General features: G+C 44.6%; 1 protein-coding gene across 1 annotated transcript in view; it reads left to right on the plus strand.

Moving 5' to 3' along the window:
- The first annotated feature begins 1192 nt into the window (after positions 1 to 1192).
- Positions 1193 to 21418, plus strand: part of LOC121841031 (voltage-dependent L-type calcium channel subunit alpha-1F-like) — a 107769-nt gene continuing 87543 nt past the window's right edge. The window contains 2 exon segments of the mRNA XM_042306950.1: positions 1193 to 1414; positions 9612 to 9717. Coding sequence (XP_042162884.1) covers positions 1209 to 1414; positions 9612 to 9717 — 312 coding nt within the window. The 5' untranslated portion in view covers positions 1193 to 1208.

Raw genomic sequence — 21418 nt, forward strand, 5'->3', positions numbered from 1 at the left:
TTAGGTTTAAGGTTGAGGTGGGGGATAGGGTTAGGTTTAAGCTCGAGGTGGGGGATAGGGTTAGGTTTAAGCTCGAGGTGGGGGATAGGGTTAGGTTTAAGGTCGAGGTGGGGGATAGGGTTAGGTTTAAGCTCGAGGTGGGGGATAGGGTTAGGTTTAAGGTCGAGGTGGGGGATAGGGTTAGGTTTAAGGTCGAGGTGGGGGATAGGGTTAGGTTTAAGGTCGAGGTGGGGGATAGGGTTAGGTTTAAGGTCGAGGTGGGGGATAGGGTTAGGTTTAAGCTCGAGGTGGGGGATAGGGTTAGGTTTAAGGTCGAGGTGGGGGATAGGGTTAGGTTTAAGCTCGAGGTGGGGGATAGGGTTAGGTTTAAGCTTGAGGTGGGGGACGGGGTTAGGTTTAAGGTCGAGGTGGGGGATAGGGTTAGGTTTAAGGTCGAGGTGGGGGACAGGGTTAGGTTTAAGCTCGAGGTGGGGGATAGGGTTAGGTTTAAGGTCGAGGTGGGGGATAGGGTTAGGTTTAAGCTCGAGGTGGGGGATAGGGTTAGGTTTAAGGTCGAGGTGGGGGATAGGGTTAGGTTTAAGGTCGAGGTGGGGTATAGGGTTAGGTTTAAGGTCGAGGTGGGGGATAGGGTTAGGTTTAAGGTCGAGGTGGGGGATAGGGTTAGGTTTAAGCTCGAGGTGGGGGATAGGGTTAGGTTTAAGCTCGAGGTGGGGGGATAGGGTTAGGTTTAAGCTCGAGGTGGGGGATAGGGTTAGGTTTAAGCTCGAGGTGGGGGATGGGGTTAGGTTTAAGGTTGAGGTGGGGGATAGGGTTAGGTTTAATCTCGAGGTGGGGGATAGGGTTAGGTTTAAGCTCGAGGTGGGGGATGGGGTTAACTGGGTTTTACGGTTTTCAGTGGATATAGAAACACACAGAACAGAGAGGAACATGGTACTATTGATTTAATAACTCTTTACATTGGACTATCTCTACTGGGAGTAACCTAACCCATGAAGGAGTCAAGTTCTCCTGATTTTGGTCTAACTCTCTCCTCTTCCTTCTCTTCCTCCTCTTCCTCAGACAATGGCCGGAACGGGTACACCAACACAGACGAAGGAGAGGAGGGTGGAGGAGAGGGAGAAGAGGGAGAAGAGGAGGAGGAGGAGGAGGAGGAGGAGGAGGAGGAGGGAGGGGAGAAGAAAGGAGACGCGGAGTGGACGGAGGACGGTATGGCCGAAAACGGAGGAGTGAAGATGACAAGGACGGACACACTCCACTCTACGACCAGTTCCACGGGGACGCAGAGGAAGAAGAGCCATCATAATAAGAAAGTGGTACAGGGTTCTGACAAGGTCCAGAGAGCGCCCAGAGCCCTTTACTGCCTCAAACTCAACAACCCTATACGCAGGGCTGCGCTCTCCATCGTAGAGTGGAAGTATCCTTTACCTACAGCTGATTGGTTTGCAGTAGCACTTGGAACAGCTGATGTATCTACAGCATGTCCTACTAGAGAGTTGATCTATCTACAGCACCTCCTACTGGAGAGTTGATGTATTTACAACACCTCCTACTGGAGAGTTGATGTATTTACAGCACCTCCTACTGGAGAGTTGATGTATTTACAGCACCTCCTACTGGAGAGTTGATGTATTTACAGCACCTCCTACTGGAGAGTTGATGTATTTACAGCACCTCCTACTGGAGAGTTGATGTATTACAGCTCCTCCTACTGGAGAGTTGATGTATTTACAGCACCTCCTACTGGAGAGTTGATGTATTTACAGCACCTCCTACTGGAGAGATGTTGTATCTACAGCACCTCCTACTGGAGAGTTGATGTATTTACAGCTCCTCCTACTGGAGAGTTGATGTATTTACAGCACCTCCTACTGGAGAGATGTTGTATCTACAGCACCTCCTACTGGAGAATTGATGTATTTACAGCTCATCCTACTGGAGAGTTGATGTATTTACAGCACCTCCTACTGGAGAGATGTTGTATCTACAGCTATCCCTTTGATCTCCAATCCAGGGTTTTAACTAAGCCCAGTTTAGCTGTGAGTTTTGTCACTGACTATTACCAATGTGCTATTGTGAAAATGATTATTGAGATATCTCTACTTAGATCCACTGTTGATATCGAATTCATTCCATAGTGTAGGTTCAATAGAGAAAATTAAATGTAACCATAAACTATGAATCATATATCATTAATGATACTATTTAGGCCTCTAAAGCATTTGCAAAGTCAACCAACAACTATTGTTTCAATTCAACCCAGAGTTCAACTAAAAATAGACAATACAATTAGGCCTAGGGTTTAAAGCTCTGGTTAATTTCAAATTGAAAGTTAAAGAATAGGATAACATCAAATCAAACTTTATTTAAAATGCATTTAAAGTTTAGATTAAATTAGATTTAGTCACATTTTTAAATGTCGATTTTTGGTTGAGATGGAGACGTGAATCCAACATATACATGATTCCTTTTTAGACAAACTAGATGTTGAATTGCGTTTGGTTGTCAAGGCAACCAAATATTAACATTTGAAGGAGATGTTCTGATTGGAGAGTTGCGTCTGTGCCACTGACTTAGTCTGGATTGAATTCCAGTTGAATAATGCAAATGAATGATTAATTACAAACAAATAATTGATTTGTTGGATTTTTACATTCCATCTCAACCAAAAAAATCGAAGTTAAAGAATAGGACTTAATCAAACTTTAAATGCACGTTAAATAAAGTCTGATTTGATGCAGCTAAACCAAAAATCTGACTTTTTTTCCCATTGGAATTTGGTTGTGCTTTTAGATGGTTGTATAACGATAAAGGGTGAGACCCAGATGCAGCTGGGAGGCAGATGGTTCTAGTCTATGATATTTATTATAAAAAAAGGGGCGAGAGACAGTTTGTGGACAGGCAAAATATCAAAAACCAGGTCAGAGTCCAGGCGGAACAGAGTGGCAGGCAGGCTCGAGGTCAGGGCAGGCTGAATGGTCAGGTAGGCGGACTCAGTGTCAGGGCAGGCTAAGGTCAGAACCGGGAGGACTAGAAAAACACAGAATAGGATAAACAGGAGCACGGAAAAAACCACACTGGTTGACTTGACAAAACAAGACGAACTGGGAACAGACAAACAGAGGACACAGGTATAAATACACAGGGGATAATGGAGAAGATGGGCGACACCTGGAAGGGGTGGAAACAAGCACAAAACAGGTGAAACAGATCAGGGTGTGACAGGCTGAAAGCATAGTGATAAACATTAGGTATTCAACAATCCTTTGCCTGTTTTTTTTGAGTGGGTGAATAAAGGTTGGTCAACGTTTCAACCAAATATTACCCACATTTCCACATTGAAATTATTACCAGTGGGAAAACATTGACACTCACTAGAGCTAACTTACTTAACAGACACACAATACACAGAAAAGTAGACCAAGTTACCCAACCTGGTCTCAGTGCATTTTGTATTATTCTGTACGTAAAACCAAGACACTCCATGTAGTATGATATGTTACGTTTCGTATGGTATGTATTAATTTGTGGATGTCCATTATCCATTTTGTATGATAGGTTACGAATTCCAATTTGTTGTGGCTAATGTTAGCTATGGGTGGCTAGGTGTCTAACAGTAACATTAGCTAGCTGGCTAACGCTAGCTTGTCTAGGATTTAGGGGCTAATGGTTAGGGTTAGGATTAGGTTCATTGGTTAAGTTTGGGGAAGGGTTAGCTAAAACGGTTCATGTTAGTGTTTGGAGTGTTTGGAGAAGGCTTAGCTAACATGCTAAGTAGTTGCAAAGTAGCTAAAAAGTAGTAAGTAGTTACAAAGTTGCTAATTAGCTAAAATGCTAAAGTTGTCCGTGATGAGATTCAAACAACCCTTGGGTTGCTAGGCGTTATCTACGCCCACCCATCCACCACGACCAACTACCCTTTTTTCGTTCATGTCTTTTAAGTAACCTTCTGTCTTATGTAACCATACCAAACATAACGTATCATACTTTACATTTACAATGTTACGTCTAGTCTATGATACCAGTCTGAGTTGCCAGGCATGTGGCATGAAGACGACCTAGATTCAAACCACTTATTATTCTAAAGGTGAGTTCTAGTTCAGTCCGAGTTAATAGAGAAGACAACTACCTGAGGGGCCGGTTGGTTAGCTAGAGAGTCAGAGGGAGAAAGAGGGAGACAGAGAGGGGAGAAAGAGAGGTGGAGAGAGAGGGGTGGAGAGAGAGATGAGAGATGAGAGAGAGAAAGCAAGTGTGGCCTTTTCTCAATTGAATTTTCTCAGCTCCTGTGTCCTTTCTCCTCAATCCTCTCTAGTCTCCTTTTGAAAAAGGTAAAAGGTAATTGAGGAGAGGCGCCGAGGAGGGGGAATGTGTACAAAAAAATGTGTTTGTATGAAATGAGACTCCTTCTTCACTTGCGCGTCATCGGGCAAATTAAATTTACAGAGGTGGATTACTAAATAAATGTCTAAAGTGGAGGAGAGAGGACGGAGGAGAGAGGACGGAGAGGAGAGAGACGGAGAGAGAGACGGAGGAGAGAGAGGACGGAGGAGAGAGGACGGAGGAGAGAGGACGGAGGAGAGAGGACGGAGGAGAGAGGACGGAGGAGAGAGGACGGAGGAGAGAGGACGGAGGAGAGAGGACGGAGGAGAGAGGAGGAGGAGGATGGAGGAGAGAGGACGGAGGAGAGAGGACGGAGGAGAGGACGGAGGAGAGAGGACGGAGGAGAGAGGATGGAGGAGAGAGGACGGAGGAGAGAGGACGGAGGAGAGGACGGAGGAAAGATTTTATTCCCAAATGAGAAAAGGCCTGTGTGAGAGGACAGAGAGAGATGAGGACTTTATCAGAGGTTGAGAAACACTGGTCTAGTGTATGTTGTTGTTATTGTTGTTGTTGTAGTATAAGTATTGTTGCTGTAGTAGTAGTATAATTATTGTTTTTGATGGTGTAGTATAAGGATTGTTGTTGTAGTATAAACATTGTTGTGGTTGTTGTAGGAAATGTATTGTTGTGGTTGTTGTTGTAGTAGTAGTCGAAGTAGAAGTAGTAGTATTGATGTTGTTGTATTTGTATGTGTATTTATTAAGGATCCCCATTAGTTCCTGCCAAGGCAGCAGCTACTCTTCCTGGGGTTTATTATGGATCCCTATTAGTTCCTGCCAAGGCAGCAGCTACTCTTCCTGGGGTTTATTATGGATCCCCATTAGTTCCTGCCAAGGCAGCAGCTACTCTTCCTGGGGTTTATGATGGATCCCCATTAGTTCCTGCCAAGGCAGCAGCTACTCTTCCTGGGGTTTATTATGGATCCCCATTAGTTCCTGCCAAGGCAGCAGCTACTCTTCCTGGGGTTTATTATGGATCCCCATTAGTTCCTGCCAAGGCAGCAGCTACTCTTCCTGGGGTTTATTATGGATCCCCATTAGTTCCTGCCAAGGCAGCAGCTACTCTTCCTGGGGTTTATTATGGATCCCCATTAGTTCCTGCCAAGGCAGCAGCTACTCTTCCTGGGGTTTATTATGGATCCCCATTAGTTCCTGCCAAGGCAGCAGCTACTCTTCCTGGGGTTTATGATGGATCTTCCTGCCAAGGCAGCAGCTACTCTTCCTGGGGTTTATTATGGATCTTAATTAGTTCCTGGCAAGACAGCAGCTACTCTTCCTGGGGTTTATCATGGATCCCCATTAGTTCATGCCAAGGCAGCAGCTACTCTTCCTGGGGTTTATCATGGATCCCCATTAGTTCCTGCCAAGGCAGCAGCTACTCTTCCTGGGGTTTATTATGGATCCCCATTAGTTCCTGCCAAGGCAGCAGCTACTCTTCCTGGGGTTTATTATGGATCCCCATTAGTTCCTGCCAAGGCAGCAGCTACTCTTCCTGGGGTTTATGATGGATCCCCATTAGTTCCTGCCAAGGCAGCAGCTACTCTTCCTGGGGTTTATTATGGATCTTAATTAGTTCCTGGCAAGACAGCAGCTACTCTTCCTGGGGTTTATCATGGATCCCCATTAGTTCATGCCAAGGCAGCAGCTACTCTTCCTGGGGTTTATTATGGATCCCCATTAGTTCCTGCCAAGGCAGCAGCTACTCTTCCTGGGGTTTATCATGGATCCCCATTAGTTCATGCCAAGGCAGCAGCTACTCTTCCTGGGGTTTATTATGGATCCCCATTAGTTCCTGCCAAGGCAGCAGCTACTCTTCCTGGGGTTTATTATGGATCCCCATTAGTTCCTGCCAAGGCAGCAGCTACTCTTCCTGGGGTTTATTATGGATCCCTATTAGTTCCTGCCAAGGCAGCAGCTACTCTTCCTGGGGTTTATTATGGATCCCTATTAGTTCCTGCCAAGGCAGCAGCTACTCTTCCTGGGGTTTATTATGGATCCCCATTAGTTCATGCCAAGGCAGCAGCTACTCTTCCTGGGGTTTATTATGGATCCCCATTAGTTCCTGCCAAGGCAGCAGCTACTCTTCCTGGGGTTTATTATGGATCCCCAGTTCCTGCCAAGGCAGCAGCTACTCTTCCTGGGGTTTATTATGGATCCCCAAGGCCAGCAGCTACTCTTCCTGGGGTTTATTATGGATCCCCATTAGTTCCTGCCAAGGCAGCAGCTACTCTTCCTGGGGTTTATTATGGATCCCCATTGGTTCCTGCCAAGGCAGCAGCTACTCTTCCTGGGGTTTATTATGGATCCCCATTAGTTCCTGCAGCTACTCTTCCTGGGGTTTATTATGGATCCCCATTAGTTCCTGCAGCTACTCTTCCTGGGGTTTATTATGGATCCCCATTAGTTCCTGCCAAGGCAGCAGCTACTCTTCCTCTTCCAGTTATATAGAATATACAACACAGTCAGTTTAATACATATTTGGACATTCTCCAAGTTATTATTATTTTAGCTGTCTACGACAGCATATTGGAGTTAATACATTAATATGAGCTGAGCATTGGGCAATGTAACTGAAAAGGTTGCTGGTTCAAATTCCCAAGCTGACAAGGTAAAAATCTGTCATCCTGCCCCTGAACAAGGCAGTTAACCCACTGTACCCCAGTAGGCTGTCATTGTAAATAAGAATGTGTTCTTAACTGACTTGCCTCGTTAAATAAATAAATGAAAGAGCTTTAATTACAACACCTTTTATATATGCCCCCCTTTATAAGGGACCAAAAGTAATTGGATAATTGGCTAATCAGCTGTTCCATGGCCAGGTGTGTGTTATTCTCTCATTAGTTCATTTACAAGTAACTAGATAAAAGGTATAGAGTTCATTTCAAGTGTGGCATTTTTACATTTGGAATCTGTTGCTGTTAACCCTCAAACATGAAGTCCAAAGATCTGTCACTGCCAGTGAAGTAAGCCATCATTAGGCTGACAAATCTAAACAAAAACATTACGTGTGGCCAAATCAACTATTTGGTACGTTCTTTAAAAGAAATAAGGCACTGGAGAGCTCAGAGAACACCAAAAGGCCCAGAAGACCACGGAAAACAACTTTAGTGGATAACAGAATAATTATTTCCCTGGTGAAGAAAAAAACACCTTCACAACAGTTGTCCAGATCAAGAACACCCTCCAGGTGTATCTATGTCAACAATCAAGAGAAGACGTCACCAGAGTAAAAGACAGAGGGTTTATCACAAGATGTAAACCATTGGTAAGCCTTAAAAAAAAACAGGAAGACCAGATTACAGTTGGCCAAAACAACATTAAAAAAAACAATGTCTGTACAGTTCTGGAACAACACCCTATGGACAGATGATCCACTTGTACCAGAATGATGTGAAGAGAAGAGTATGGAGAAGGGAAGTAGCTGCTCATGATCAAAAGTATACCATTTCATCTGTGAAGCATGGAGGAGGTGGTGTTATGGCGTGGACATGTATGGCTGCTAATGGAACTGGTCCCCTTGTATTTTATTGATGATGTGATTGCTGACCAAAGCAGCAGGATGCATTCTGAAGTGTTTAGGGCTAATATTATTATCTGCTCAGATTCTGCCAAATGCTTCAAAACTCATTGGACGGCGCTTCACAGTGCAGCTGGACAATGACCCGAAGCAATACTGCGAAAGCAACCCAATCCTTTTTTTTTAAGGCAAATAAGTTGAATGTTCTGCAATGGCTAAGTCAATCACCTGACCTGAATCCAATTGAGCATTTCACTTGCTGAAGGCAAAACTCTCCAAGAACAAGCAGGAAGTGAAGACAGCTGTAGTAAAGGCCTGGCAGAGCATCACCAGGGAAGAAACCCAGCATCTGGTGATGTCTATGGGTTCCAGACTTCAGGCAGTTATCGACTGCAAAGGATTTGCAACCAAGTATTAAAACTTACAATTTCATTTATGATTACGTTAGTTTAGGGGGGTGTATAAAAATGGTCGTAATTCCTACACGGTTCATACAATAATTTTGAAAAACCCTGAAATTGAAGATGAATGTCTGCACTTCAAGCACATTGTGACTGTTTCCTTTCTAATCCATTGTGGCGGCGTACAGAAACAAAATGATGCAGCCGGTGTCACTGTCCAAATACGTATAGACCTGACCGTAAGTGTAGTAGTTGTTGTTGTAGTGCTACTACTAGTAGTAGTAGTATAAGTATTTTTGTTGTAGTAGTATACAGTCAGTATTGTTGTAGTAGTACTGCTATGAGTAGTAGTATTGTTGTTGTTGTAGTAGTAATAGCAGTAGTAGTAGTATACAGTCAGTATTGTTGTAGTACTCCTATTAGTAGTAGTATTGTTGTTGTTGTAGTAGTATACAGTCAGTATTGTAGTAGTACTCCTATTAATAGTAGTATTGTTGTTGTTGTAGTAGTAGTATACAGTCAGTATTGTAGTAGTACTCCTATTAGTAGTAGTATTGTTGTTGTAGTAGTATACAGTCAGTATTGTAGTAGTACTCCTATTAATAGTAGTATTGTTGTTGTTGTAGTAGTAGTATACAGTCAGTATTGTTGTAGTAGTACTGCTATTGGTAGTAGTATTATTGTTGTTGTATAAGTATTGTTCTGGTTGTTGTTTTTGCCAATTAGAAGCTGGGGATGATTAGGTGGCCATGATGGTACGATGGCCAGATTGTTAATTTACACTGGACACTGGGGTTAACATTACTAACCAAATATTACCCAATTATCCACATTAAAATGACGTAGTGTGCTCAGTGGGATGGCACGTATCGTAATGGGATAATATGTGGTCGAAACTGGTGGGATGAGCGCTAGGAGGATTTGGCTCATTGTAATGGTTAGATACCATGCTATTTATCTCATTCCAGTCATTAAAATGAGCCTGTCCCCCTATAGATCCTCCCACCAGCCTCCTCTGGTTGAGCTGTTGATCAGTGAGATTACAACCTATATTCACACACTCAGAAAAAGGACAACCAAAAGTTTGTTGAATTTCTAATATATACTATGCTTTCAAACCATTTTAAAAGTTTTCACATCCCAGTCCTCTTGACTTCTCCTTTCATAACCCATTAGGTCAACAATGTTGTTTGAACGAGGTTGTATCCAGTGGGGTGTGATCTTTAGTGACCACAGAGAGTCAGGACATCCGTTTTCATTTCAATATGGATTGTTTTTGGTTGTTTTTGTTGTTTCCATGACCACTCTCCTCTCTAGACCCTTTGACATCTTCATCCTGATAGCCATCTTTGCTAACTGTATAGCGCTGGGGGTGTCCAAGCCTTTCCCTGAGGAAGACTCCAACTCTACCAACCACGATCTGGTGAGTACAACATTAAGCCTGTTATATCTATCTCACTGTTCGCCCCCGACACTTTTGTTATTGTTGTCGTTAATTGTTGTTTAAACGGAGGAATGTTTGTATTGAGAGGAGCATCAATGGTAAACATGTAGTTTTTGCAGTGACATAGAAAACAAAACCAGTGTTTGTTTGTTTTTAGAGTGACCTTTTTTGTTTTGTTTATAATATCCCAAACGGTCGTGCCAGTTTACAACATTAGGGATTCCAGCTCCATATGTGCCACCTAAATTGCATCAATGTTCTGATAGGGAAGACATTGATGTGACTGCCATACTGTTCCATAATTGATGTCTGTTCCAAACCTGTGATTTAACAGCTAATATTTAGATACATTCATCCCCAACTGCCTATAACGGTTAGACGGATAAGATCTGAAATTATTTGCACAATGACTCGATGAATGAACCGCTGATAGAGTGAATGTGACTGTCTCAGTATTGTATGGCTGATAAAGACTGTCTCAGTATTGTGTGGCTGATAAAGACTGGCTCAGTATTGTATGGTGTAGTGGTTGATAAAGACTGTCTCAGTATTGTATGGTGTAGTGGTTGATAAAGACTGTCTCAGTATTGTATGGTGTAGTGGCTGATAAAGACTGTCTCAGTATTGTATGGTGTAGTGGTTGATAAAGACTGTCTCAGTATTGTATGGTGTAGTGGTTGATAAAGACTGTCTCAGTATTGTATGGTGTAGTGGTTGATAAAGACTGTCTCAGTATTGTATGGTGTAGTGGTTGATAAAGACTGTCTCAGTATTGTGTGGTTGATAAAGACTGGCTCAGTTTTGTATGGTGTAGTGGTGATGGCTGATAAAGACTGTCTCAGTATTGTATGGTGTAGTGGTTGATAAAGACTGTCTCAGTATTGTATGGTGCAGTGGTGATGGCTGATAAAGACTGTCTCAGTATTGTATGGCTGATAAAGACTGTCTCAGTATTGTATGGTGTAGTGGTGATGGCTGATAAAGACTGGCTCACCACCACACAAACAGCTAGAATGGTGGAGAATAATGTACACATATCTAGCATTACAACAAGAGAATAACAGACACCTAGCTACCATGACAACAGAAGAATAACAGACACCTAGCTACCATGACAACAGGAGAATAACAGACACCTAGCTACCATGACAACAGGAGAATAACAGACACATAGCTACCATGACAACAGGAGAATAACAGACACATAGCTACCATGACAACAGAAGAATAACAGACACCTAGCTACCATGACAACAGAAGAATAACAGACACCTAGCTACCATGACAGACAGGAAAATAACAGACACCTAGCTACCATGACAACAGGAGAATAACAGACACCTAGCTACCATTGTTTTACCTTTATTTTACTAGGCAATTCAGTTAAGAACAAATTCTTATTTTCAATGATGGCCTAGGAACAGTGGGTTAACTGCCTGTTCAGGGGCAGAACGATATTTGTACCTTGTCAGCTCGGGGGTTTGAACTTGCAACCTTCCGGTTACTAGTCCAACGCTCTAACCACTAGGCTACCGTGCCACCCCATGACAACAGGAGAAAAACAGACACCCAGCTAGCATGGAAAACAGGAGAGCACAACAGACACATATCTAGCATGACAGACAGGGGAATATCAGACAGGGGAGTGACAGAGACCTAGCTAGCATAACAGACAGGGGAATGACAGAGACCTAGCTAGCATAACAGACAGGGGAATGACAGAGACCTAGCTAGCATAACAGACAGGGGAATGACAGGGACCTAGCTAGCATAACAGACAGGGGAATGACAGAGACCTAGCTAGCATAACAGACAGGGGAATGACAGAGACCTAGCTAGCATAACAGGGGGAATGACAGAGACCTAGCTAGCATAACAGACAGGGGAATGACAGAGACCTAGCTAGCATAACAGACAGGGGAATGACAGGGACCTAGCTAGCATAACAGACAGGGGAGTGACAGAGACCTAGCTAGCATAACAGACAGGGGAATGACAGAGACCTAGCTAGCATAACAGACAGGGGAATGACAGGGACCTAGCTAGCATAACAGACAGGGGAATGACAGAGACCTAGCTAGCATAACAGACAGGGGAATGACAGAGACCTAGCTAGCATAACAGACAGGGGAATGACAGGGAATAGCATAACAGACAGGGGAATGACAGAGACCTAGCTAGCATAACAGACAGGGGAATGACAGAGACCTAGCTAGCATAACAGACAGGGGAATGACAGGGACCTAGCTAGCATAACAGACAGGGGAATATCAGACAGGGGAATGACAGAGACCTAGCTAGCATAACAGACAGGGGAATGACAGAGACCTAGCTAGCATTACAGACAGGGGAATGACAGAGACCTAGCTGGCATAACAGACAGGGGAATGACAGGGACCTAGCTAGCATGACAGACAGGGGAATGACAGAGACCTAGCTAGCATAACAGACAGGGGAATATCAGACAGGGGAATGACAGAGACCTAGCTAGCATTACAGACAGGGGAATGACAGAGACCTAGCTAGCATAACAGACAGGGGAATGACAGGGACCTAGCTAGCATAACAGACAGGGGAATGACAGAGACCTAGCTAGCATAACAGACAGGGGAATATCAGACAGGAATGACAGAGACCTAGCTAGCATTACAGACAGGGGAATGACAGAGACCTAGCTAGCATAACAGACAGGGGAATGACAGAGACCTAGCTAGCATAACAGACAGGGGAATGACAGGGACCTAGCTAGCATAACAGACAGGGGAATGACAGAGACCTAGCTAGCATAACAGACAGGGGAATGACAGGGACCTAGCTAGCATAACAGACAGGGGAATGACAGAGACCTAGCTGGCATTACAGACACGGGAATGACAGAGACCTAGCTGGTATAACAGACAGGGGAATGACAGGGACCTAGCTAGCATGACAGACAGGGGAATGACAGAGACCTAGCTAGCATAACAGACAGGGGAATATCAGACAGGGAATGACAGAGACCTAGCTAGCATTACAGACAGGGGAATGACAGAGACCTAGCTAGCATAACAGACAGGGGAATGACAGGGACCTAGCTAGCATAACAGACAGGGGAATGACAGAGACCTAGCTAGCATAACAGACAGGGGAATGACAGAGACCTAGCTAGCATAACAGACAGGGGAATGACAGAGACCTAGCTAGCATAACAGACAGGGGAATGACAGGGACCTAGCTAGCATAACAGACAGGGGAATGACAGAGACCTAGCTAGCATAACAGACAGGGGAATATCAGACAGGGGAATGACCGAGACCTAGCTAGCATGACAGACAGGGGAATGACAGGGACCTAGCTGGTATAACAGACAGGGGAATGACAGGGACCTAGCTGGTATAACAGACAGGGGAATATGCTCAGATGGGTGCATGACATTGATATAATTAGATGTTCTTTAGGTCTTTCGGAGGGGGACAGCTGAGAAAATGGGGACACGGTCTTCTTTGCTGTTTTCGTTGAGTCTCTTTCTAATCATAGTTGCAAAAGTTTTGAATTCTCACGGTATCAACTTTGCTCTGCGTTCAAGGTCTATGGATCTGAGCTATCTGATTGGCCAGCGGTAGGCCTATAGTTGCACTTGATTTGTTCTCTCGGCCTGCCGAGTAGGCAAAGTTCTACCTTTAGACACTTAAAATGATTCAAAATGGAACCCAAGGGATTATCATCGTTTTTTTTTTTTACAGAAATGTTTGGTGATCCACTTGGTATGCCTTGGTGATCGAACGGTCGATCGCGATTGACCGGTTGGTGATCATTGATCTACTGTATAGTGTTAGCCTGCTCTGGTGTTGCAGTAGTCTGATAGAGCTATAGCTAGGGTTGAAAAGATCCACTACATTCCAAGGTTTTCCAGAATCAGAATACAGTATGTTATGTTTGTTCCTTGATGCATGACAATTAGCTTGAACTACTTTTAATAAATAGATACTTCAGCTAGCGATATCACTGTGTGTAGCCATGCAAGGCATATGCTCAACAACCCTGCATGGGTGGCACATTGCCTCATGGGTAACGTAGTCTTAATGTTATTAACACATAACAACACAAAATAATCCCGGAATAAGGAGGGATCAAGCAGGAAATCCAGTGTCCTCCATGCAGGATTGGAAAAACATGGATTTTGGGAAAATTACCGGAATTTGGGGTAACGATTTGTCTTAGCCACATTATTAAAGGTTAATGCAATATATCGATAGCATATCTATTGCACATTCATGTCATGCTATGCAATAGCTCATATCTAGGTATCTTAATAGATGTATCATTACAGTGACAGTTTAATGTCATCATTACCATCTGTTCTCAAAAGTGTTAACCATACCACTTTGTCATTATGGGGTATTGTGTCCAGATTGATGAGAAAAAACCCCACACAATTTAATCCATTTTATAATAAGGCTGTATCGTAACAAAATGTGGAAAAATTCAACCCCACCCCCCAATGTTGACTCCAATGCTTCCAACAGTTATGTCAAGTTGGCTGGATGTCCTTTGGATGGTGGACCGTTCTTGATACACACAGGGAACTGTTGCGCGTGGAAAAACCCAGCAGCGTTGCAGTTCTTGACACAAAACGGTACGCCTGGCACCTACTACCATCTCCTCCCCTTCATCTACACTGATTGAAGTGGATTTAACAAGTGACATCAATAAGGGATTCATAGCTTTCACCTGGATTCACCTGGTCAGTCTATGTCAGTGGAAATAGCAGGTGTTCTTAATGTTTTGTAGACTCCATGTAGAAATGACAGTACATTGACTGCATAGAATTCATATCGCCTTTAAATGTTGGTCCTATAAATCAGAGTTGCAAACTGAGCAGTTAATTACCATGAAGTGCTTAGCTATAAAATGTTTATGAATGGCAAAATAGAGTTGACTTTACATTGACTACATTTAATTCATATATAGACCCTTCATCTGTGTGTTGTAGACCACAGTAACTTAACTGTGTTGTGGAGGAGGGCCGTTAATGAGTGATGATATGACCCTCAACTACACGATTTGATCCGTAACATTTACCCTGAGGATTCAACACTATGGAGATCTTTATGCACCGTTGACCTCAGTGAGAAGAAGAAGAAGGTAAGTCACAGGCCTGTACCTGCTGGTGGGGGAAATGGGGCTGGTACAGCTTATAAATCACCATAGCGTATTCGCTAACACTGGTATGGCAGAAGTTCACTGTTGAGAACAGCCATAATGATGACGCTACGCTGTCATTGTCACGATGCATCTATTAAGATATTATTAAGATACCTACATATGGGATCTTGCATAGCATGACATGAATATGCTATAGAGGGCTATTACCCTTTAATAATGCAGTTGGGACCTGTTATAACATGTCCATGACATGCTTACATATGAGTAATAAATGGGTTATGAGATATGTAGATGTGTAGTCAATCATTACCTGTAGCCAGTCCATCCCATGCCTAACGTGATGTGCTAGATCCTGTCGGTGATTTAAATGTAACCTAGACAGATAAAGGGATCATGGTGGATAGTAAGCTGTAAGCCATGTTTATGTATCAGCCAGTCAGCTAGTCAGTCAATCAGTCAGTCAGGCAGTTAATTGGCCAGCTAGTCACCCAGCCATCCATCCAGTCAGCCAGCCACTCAGTCAACCAGGAAAGTCAGCCTGTGAGTTAGTCAGTCACAGTCAGCCAGCCAGCTAGGCAGTTAGCCATTCAGTCAGCCAGCCAGCTAGGCAGTCAGCCAGCCAGCTAGGCAGTCAGCCACCCAGTCAGACAGCCAGCTAGGCAGTCAGCCATCCAGTCAGACAGCCAGCTAGGCAGTTAGCCACCCAGTCAGCCAGCCAGCTAGGCAGTCAGCCATCCAGTCAGCCAGCCAGCTAGGCAGTCAGCCACCCAGTCAGACAGCCAGCTAGGCAGTCAGCCATCCAGTCAGACAGCCAGCTAGGTAGTTAGCCAGCCAGCTTGGCAGTTAGCCATCCAGTCAGTCTGTCAGTCAGCTGTAACACTAGAGAACCCAAACAGTACAGGCATATCCTGTTAATGGACAAATGGATGGAGGTATGGATGGAGGTATGGATGGAGGTATGGATGGAGGGATGGAGGGATGGATGGAGGGATGGATGGAGGGATGGATGGAGGGATGGATGGATGGATGGATGGAGGGATGGAGGGATGGATGGAGGGATGGAGGGATGGATGGATGGAGGGATGGAGGGATGGATGGAGGAATGGATGGAAGGAATGGATGGAGGGATGGATGGAGGAATGGATGGAAGGAAGGATGGAGGGAGGGATGGAGGGATGGATGGATGGATGGAGGGATGGAGGGATGGATGGAGGGATGGAGGGATGGATGGAGGGATGGATGGAGGGATGGAGGGATGGATGGAGGGATGGAGGGATGGATGGAGGGATGGATGGAGGGATGGAGGTATGGATGGAGGGATGGAGGGAGGGATGGATGGAGGGATGGATGGAGGGATGGATGGAGGGATGGAGGTATGGATGGAAGGACAGGCCTGATTCTAACAGTGAGTTTCACACGTCTGTTGTTTTGCAAAGAGAAGGGTTTTCCCTCTTTAACCCCAGTCTTATGTAACCGTCAGACAGTGTGGCACTGGAGAGGGAGGGAGGGATGGACGTGGCTCTGACCGATATCTGACTACGAGTCCCGACCAGAGCCCTATATTTAAAGAGACAACTTTTAGAATTTTAAATATCGCTCTAATTCTAGACATTGTGTTAAATAATAATGGCCTTGTGAAATATTCCTCATGTAATGTTAATGGGAGCAAACATGGCTGCCTGATAATGTTGTAGTGTCATCTAGATGCATTATAATAAGGAAATCTCAATGCCAACCAGTCAGTTAGTTAGTCAGTCAGTCAGCCAGGTCCCCAGTCAGTTAGTTAGTCAGTCAGTCAGCCAGGTCCCCAGTCAGTTAGCTAGTCAGTCAATCGTCCAGTTAGTTAGTCAGTCAGTCAGTCAGTCGGTCATCCAGGTACTCAGTCAGTTAGCTAGTCAGTCAATCAGACAGTTAGTTAGTCAGTCAGCCAGTCAGTCAGCCAGGTCCCCAGTCAGTTAGTTAGTCAGTCAGTCATCCAGGTACTCAGTCAGTTAGCTAGTCAGTCAATCAGACAGTTAGTTAGTCAGTCAGCCAACCAGTCAGCCAGGTCCCCAGTCAGTCAGTTAGTCAGTCAGTCATCCAGGTACTCAGTCAGTTAGCTAGTCAGTCAATCAGACAGTTAGTTAGTCAGTCAGCCAACCAGTCAGCCAGGTCCCCAGTCAGTCAGTTAGTCAGTCAGTCATCCAGGTACTCAGTCAGTTAGCTAGTCAGTCAATCGTCCCGTTAGTTAGTCAGTCAGTCAGTCAGTCATCCAGGTACTCAGTCAGTTAGCTAGTCAGTCAATCAGACAGTTAGTTAGTCAGTCAGCCAGTCAGTCAGCCAGGTCCCCAGTCAGTTAGTTAGTCAGTCAATCATCCAGGTACTCAGTCAGTTAGCTAGTCAGTCAATCAGACAGTTAGTTAGTCAGCCAGTCAGTCATCCAGGTACTCAGTCAGTTAGCTAGTCAGTCAATCAGACAGTTAGTTAGTCAGTCAGCCAGTCAGTCAGCCAGGTCCCCAGTCAGTTAGTTAGTCAATCAGTCATCCAGGTATTCATTCAGTTAGCTAGTCAGTCAATCAGACAGTTAGTTAGTCAGTCAGCCAGTCAGTCAGCCAGGTCCCCAGTCAGTTAGTTAGTCAGTCAGTCATCCAGGTACTCAGTCAGTTAGCTAGTCAGTCAATCAGATAGTTAGTTAGTCAGTCAGCCAGTCAGTCAGCCAGGTACACAGCTAGTCAGTAGTTACTGGAATCGACTCTATATGCAATGTGCTTACTTACTTTGTCGTGTTTTTCTTATTTCTTGGCACTAGGTAGGTAACTAGGTACAGTAGGTAGATACATATATAGGAAGGTAGGTACATATATAGGTAGGCAGGCAGGCAGGCAGGCTGGCTGGGATGTGACGCTGACCGAAGACTGACAAAGAGTCCATTGTTTTGCCAATAACACAACAAGGAAACATAGATTGCAGTATAATGTAGGTTACACAGTGACCCTAAAGAGGTCTCAGGTGCTGCCATGTCACTGATGCCAGCAGGGGTGGACTGGCCATAGGACAGTTCTGGCAAATGCCAGATGGGCTGATCCATTTTAAGCCCAGTGGGCCAGTCTGAATTTTTTTTCTTCTGTTGCTCAAAATGATAACTATTTGGCTAGTAATGGGGAGCCTTGAGGAAAATATAGGCCGATGTGGGAGCCTCTAAGGAAACAGGTCGGTGTGGGGCCTCAAGGGAAACAGGCCAGTGTGGGGGCCTCAAGGGAAACAGGCCGGTGTGGGGGCCTCAAGGGAAACAGGCCGATGTAGGGGCCTCAAGGGAAACTGGCCGGTGTGGGGGCCTCAAGGGAAACAGGCCGGTGTGGCCGCCTCAAGGGAAACAGGCCGGTGTAGGGGCCTCAAGGGAAACAGGCCGGTGGCCTCGAGGGAAAACATGGGCTGGTGTTTTGGAAATACCCAGACCAATTTCTGGCTCTGGATGCCAGTACTGTTGAGTAGATCAAATGTGGATCCTTCTGATCAAACATCACTGTGTGGACAATATGTACTGACCCATTTCATACTATTTTGCCGACCCAGACCATGCTGTGACTCCTTTGTCCTTTCAAGAACAGTTTCAACTGTAGTGTGTAACTGGGCCAGCTCAGTACAGCTTGGTCTGGCTTGGATTGGTTCAGTATTGTGGAAAGGGCATAAGGTATGTTAGGAGAATGACTTTTATTCCTTAATTTACTAGAAGAGTGAGGCTACTGTTTTACAACCACTTTTACCCAGCGATAATTTAGCACTCGTGAGATGCAGTATGGCAAATTGGTCCCATTTTGGACTGAGTTCAGCTGAACATTGGTCCCATCTGGGACTGAGTTCAGCTGAACATTGGTTCCATTTTGGACTGAGATCAGCTGAACATTGGTCCCATCTGGGACTGAGATCAGCTGAACATTGGTCCCATCTGGAACTGAGATCAGCTGAACATTGGTCCCATCATGAACTGAGATCAGCTGAACATTGGTCCCGTCTTGGACTGAGATCAGCTGAACACTGGTCCCATCTGGGACTGAGATCAGCTGAACATTGGGCCCATCTGGGACTGAGATCAGCTGAACATTGGTCCTATCTGGGACTGCGATCAGCTGAACACTGGTCCCATCTGGGACTGAGATCAGCTGAACACTGGTCCCATCTGGGACTGAGATCAGCTGAACACTGGTCCCATCTGGGACTGAGATCAGCTGAACACTGGTCCCATCATGGACTGAGATCAGTTGAACATTGGTCCCATCATGGACTGAGATCAGCTGAACATTGGTCCCATCTGGGACTGAGATCAGCTGAACATTGGTCCCATCTGGGACTGAGATCAGCTGAACATTGGTCCCATCTGGGACTGAGATCAGTTGAACATTGGTCCCATCATGGACTAAGATCAGCTGAACATTGGTCCCATCTGGGACTGAGATCAGCTGAACATTGGTCCCATCTGGGACTGAGATCAGCTGAACATTGGTCCCATCTGGGACTGAGATCAGCTGAACATTGGTCCCGTCTTGGACTGAGATCAGCTGAACATTGGTCCCATCTGGGACTGAGATCAGCTGAACATTGGTCCCATCTTGGACTGAGATCAGCTGAACATTGGTCCCATCTTGGACTGAGATCAGCTGAACATTGGTCCCATCTGGGACTGAGATCAGCTGAACATTGGTCCCATCTGGGACTGAGATCAGCTGAACATTGGTCCCATCTGGGACTGAGATCAGCTGAACATTGTGTGACACAAAAGAGAGGAAGGTGGAAATGGTTTTCTATTCCGTCAGGTCTGGAGTCACAGCCATGTTGTATGAATGCATTTGGAAGGGGTTGAATGTGCATAAGATCCATATTATGAGTATAATTTTTCTGTCAAATGGCTCATTCTGGGTCCTGGCGGTTATCCAGTGTGAAGGCAGCAGCGTTTGTATTATATATGCCGTTGCCCTGTGACACACAGCCCGTTGCCGTGCCACCCCAGGAGATTATAATCGCTCTGAGTGCTTCCTTCAGATTTGATCCGATAAAAAGATTGTAATCGTTCTCTCCATCAGCCCATTACTATGGTGATGTCTGTGTTACTATGGTATTCTCTGTGTTACTATGGTATTCTCTGTGTTACTATGGTATTCTCTGTGTTACTATGGCATTCTCTGTGTTACTATGGTATTCTCTGTGTTACTATAGTGTTCTCTGTGTTACTATGGTGTTCTCTGTGTTACTATGGTATTCTCTGTGTTACTATGGTATTCTCTGTGTTACTATGGTATTCTCTGTGTTACTATGGTATTCTCTGTGTTACTATGGTGTTCTCTGTGTTACTATGGTGTTCTCTGTGTTACTATGGTATTCTCTGTGTTACTATGGTATTCTCTGTGTTACTATAGTGTTCTCTGTGTTACTATGGTGTTCTCTGTGTTACTATAGTGTTCTCTGTGTTACTATGGTGTTCTCTGTGTTACTATGGTGTTCTCTGAGTTACTGTGGTGATGTCTGTGTTACTATAGCCGTGTCTGTGTTACTATGGCCTGTCTGTGTTACTATGGTATTCTCTGAGTTACTGTGGTGATGTCTGTGTTACTATGGGATTCTCTGAGTTACTGTGGTGATGTCTGTGTTACTATAGCTGTGTCTGTGTTACTATAGCCGTGTCTGTGTTACTATAGCCGTGTCTGTGTTACTATAGCCGTGTCTGTGTTACTATGGTATTCTCTGTGTTACTATGGTATTCTCTGTGTTACTATGGTATTCTCTGAGTTACTGTGGTGATGTCTGTGTTACTATAGCCGTGTCTGTGTTACTATGGTATTCTCTGTGTTACTATGGTATTCTCTGAGTTACTGTGGTGATGTCTGTGTTACTATAGCCGTGTCTGTGTTACTATGGCCTGTCTGTGTTACTATGGTATTCTCTGAGTTACTGTGGTGATGTCTGTGTTACTATGGTATTCTCTGAGTTACTGTGGTGATGTCTGTGTTACTATAGCCGTGTCTGTGTTACTATAGCCGTGTCTGTGTTACTATAGCCGTGTCTGTGTTACTATGGCCTTGTCTTTGTTACTATGGTATTTCATCAGTCCTAGCATTACTATGGTATTTGGCCAACTGACAGAGCATTTGGTTTTACAAGCTCTAACATCCTGCTTAAAGACCCCAACAACCAGACAGATCCTGCATAAAGACCCTAACAACCAGACAGATCCTGCATAAAGACCCTAACAACCAGACAGATCCTGCTTATAAAGACCCTAACAACCAGACAGATCCTGCTTATAAAGACCCTAACAACCAGACAGATCCTGCTTATAAAGACCCTAACAACCAGACAGATCCTGCTTATAAAGACCCTAACAACCAGACAGATCCTGCTTATGAAGACCCTAACAACCAGACAGATCCTGCTTAAAGACCCTAACAACAAACAACTAACTACATCACACTAATTAGAATGCATGTCCAAGCCTTGTTGTGGTCCGTCTGAGCTGGTTGACCTTAATGGTAATGGTATTCTAAGTGATGCAGGCTGAATTACA

Source organism: Oncorhynchus tshawytscha, linkage group LG26 (assembly GCF_018296145.1).
Source record: "Oncorhynchus tshawytscha isolate Ot180627B linkage group LG26, Otsh_v2.0, whole genome shotgun sequence".
Classification (NCBI taxonomy): Eukaryota; Metazoa; Chordata; class Actinopteri; order Salmoniformes; family Salmonidae; genus Oncorhynchus; species Oncorhynchus tshawytscha.